At 54.2% G+C, this 2734-nt stretch overlaps 1 protein-coding gene across 1 annotated transcript; it reads left to right on the top strand.

Annotated features, from left to right (window-relative positions):
• The first annotated feature begins 664 nt into the window (after positions 1-664).
• IL31 (interleukin 31) lies at positions 665-2039 on the top strand. Its single transcript, XM_075534637.1, has 2 exons — positions 665-706; positions 1707-2039. The coding sequence occupies exons 1-2, from the start codon at positions 665-667 to the stop codon at positions 2037-2039; spliced, it is 375 nt and encodes a 124-aa protein (XP_075390752.1).
• Positions 2040-2734: the final 695 nt, after the last annotated feature.

A 2734-nucleotide genomic window follows, 5' to 3' on the forward strand; every position in this document is an offset into this window, starting at 1 on the left:
GTCGCTGGCCTCCGCTCCTGGAAGTCAGCGGTGCCCTGTGGTCATGCCGTTCAACCCCGGGCCTTCGCATTTCTCTGGCCAGATCGACCAGCTCTTTCCAAGAAGCCATGGCAAAGATGTGTGGGCCCTCCTCTATCTGCACTGAGTCAGGCATCTGCCTACCTTGAGGGTAACCTCAGCACTTCCTTCCCCTAGCACTGATTTCACCCAACCTGGGGTGTCACACTTTGGCAAGTGTTTTCTGGGGAAACGCTGAGCAATGATTTTGCCCTGGGTGGAACCCCGGTGGCGCTACCTCCCCACAAGTGGCCCTTTATATAGAGCCAGATGACCACAGGGCCCATTCATCTGGTTGAAGCTGGTGCCAAGGCAGCCTGGTTCCTACTTGCCATGGTCTCCCACACAGGTACCACTGTTTCTCGGGCATCATCACGTCTCATCAGGCAGAGACGAAGACCCCAAAGGGACTCGGCCCAGTGGTCCACAGTGTCGAGTGGCTGAGGAGGGCCAAGGGGTGTCTGATCCAGGTGACTCACCTCCTCCTTCTCTTTATCCAGGACCCAAGAGGTTGGCTCTGTTTCTGCTCTGCTGGGCGGGAACCTGGCTGTCAGTCTGGATGTCACCCATCGATTGGAAAAGCTCAAGGGATCTGCAGAGTATCATCATGGAGTTGAAGGACACGGCGAATAATCTGTGGCAGGACTATGTAAGTGACAGGGGTTTCTTCAGCTAACCTGAGGAACAAATGTGAAGCAGAGCATGCTCTCCATGGCCCCCAGGGAGGCCTGGCTCTCCACATCTATAGTTAGAGCCATACCTGGGCCACAGCAGATGGACATGCAGACAGTTTGTGGGGAGCCTGTAGGTGGTCACGGGCAGACGGCCATTGGGAAGCTGTTTCACATAGACGACTGATCCAGCAGATTCCGAGTTGGAATCAACTTGATGGCAGTGGGGAGTGGGGATGTTGGCAGGGGGTGTCAGTGAGGGCTTAGGGCTAACTTGAATAGACTTGCTCCCCAAATATTGGATCCCTGGTCATACTGATGTGGGTTTTCCGGCCTGAAGCAGAGATGCAGAGGGGACTGGGAGGGATGAAAACTGGGGCACGCTGCCAAACAGCCTTCTCCACCTTCCTCACCGCGACCTTTCACACAGCTCCTCAGGCGATGGGGACCCCTAACCATAACATTATTTTCATGGTTACTTCATCACTGTCATTTTGCTCCTGTTAAGAATTAGGCGACCCCAGTGAAAGAGTTGTTTGACCCACAAAGGGGTCGTGACCCCAGGTTGAGAACCGCTGCTGTCAACCATGTCTCAGCTTTGCCGAGCTGGGCTCCCTGGTGTCACTCCCAGAGCGATCCTGTCAACCTCCCCCCAAACCAAGCTCCCTGGACTCTGAGCAGCAGCACAGCACCGAGTGGACGGCACTGTAGGCTGCCGGGGGCTGTGAACCTGGACAGAAAAGCAGACTGCCCGCTTTCCCTGTCTCCCTAGGGGCAGTTGGCGAGTTGGGTTAGCTCTCTAAAGCTAGCGGGTCACAGCCCCACAGGGTGGCTGAGCAAGGAGGGGACAACAGGGGTGACAAACTCAACTCAGGCTGGCCTCGGGCTGAGCACTCAGGTGCCCGTTGTGAGGCTTCCAGCGGACACTACAAATGTGACTTGAATGTGACCTCCCTCCTCTCCTTCCTCGGCCCACAGCAGAAGGAAGAGAAAGGCCTGCCAGCCAGCACCCGTTACACGCTGCCTTGTCTGACCTCTGACCCCCAGCCCCCAAACAACATCAATAGCTCAGCCATCTTGCCCTACTTCCGGGAGATCCAGACGGCCGGAATGACGCTACCACATCACACAGACAACATCAAAGAGGTCATCCAGCAGCTGGAGAAGATCAAGCCACGAAACTCCTCAGAAACACAGGTCTCCGTGCCTGCAGATGCCTTTGAACGTAAATGCTTCGTCCTGACTGTCTTCCAGCAGTTTTCAAAATGCATGGAAAAAATTCATGAACTCTTGGGACAAAAGGCCAGCTAAGGCCCTCAGGCTGAACCCGTCCCTTTCGGAACCAACTATGGGTCAGCCTGAGAACCGAACGCTGCTCTACTGATTATGCCAGTGAATCCCCAGGCAGGCCAGTCCTGGGAGGCCACTAAGGTCTGTGTTAGGCTCTTAGTTATTTCCAGGATGCTTTCCTGCTGCGGATTTCAATCATATTTATTCTCCCTGTGTCTGAGCCAGGACTGGAGGTGGCATCTATTTAATTTATTGATTTATTGGTTAATTTATTGATATTTATTGTTCTAAAAGTTATTTATGTTCTTATTTAATAAATTATATTCACTTTCTCTCATGAACCACCTTGGATTTTGTGGACGGGAATGCGGGCTGGGTGGTGTATGGCTACGAAAACAGGCAATGTTTCTGTCCCCACCTCTACCCTGCCCCCCACCCCCACCCCGGACAACACACACACAGAGCACACACTCCATAGCCTGTGATAAGACTACCAGCAACAGCCATTGACGGAGCGTGACCCTCAATACGGTTCCCCCCCTTTTACGGGTAAGTCAACTGAGGCAAAAAGGTTTTAGTCATTTGCCCAAGCACCAGATTCAAGCTTCCTTTAAACCACTCGACCCACCTGTCGCCCCCACTGCCTGGGCAGGGACTGGGCCTCACTGCCGGCGGTGCTTCTGCACCAGAGTGGCCGTGCGGGGCGGAGGACAGGG

This window comes from Tenrec ecaudatus, chromosome 16 (assembly GCF_050624435.1).
Source record: "Tenrec ecaudatus isolate mTenEca1 chromosome 16, mTenEca1.hap1, whole genome shotgun sequence".
Lineage (NCBI taxonomy): Eukaryota > Metazoa > Chordata > Mammalia > Afrosoricida > Tenrecidae > Tenrec > Tenrec ecaudatus.

Excerpts from the sequence above, each read along its gene's own strand:
- IL31 (XM_075534637.1), top strand. The coding sequence starts at position 665 with ATGGAGTTGAAGGACACGGCGAATAATCTGTGGCAGGACTAT. Across the intron at positions 707-1,706 it reads ATAATCTGTGGCAGGACTAT|CAGAAGGAAGAGAAAGGCCT; the intron begins GTAAGTGACAGG and ends CTCGGCCCACAG.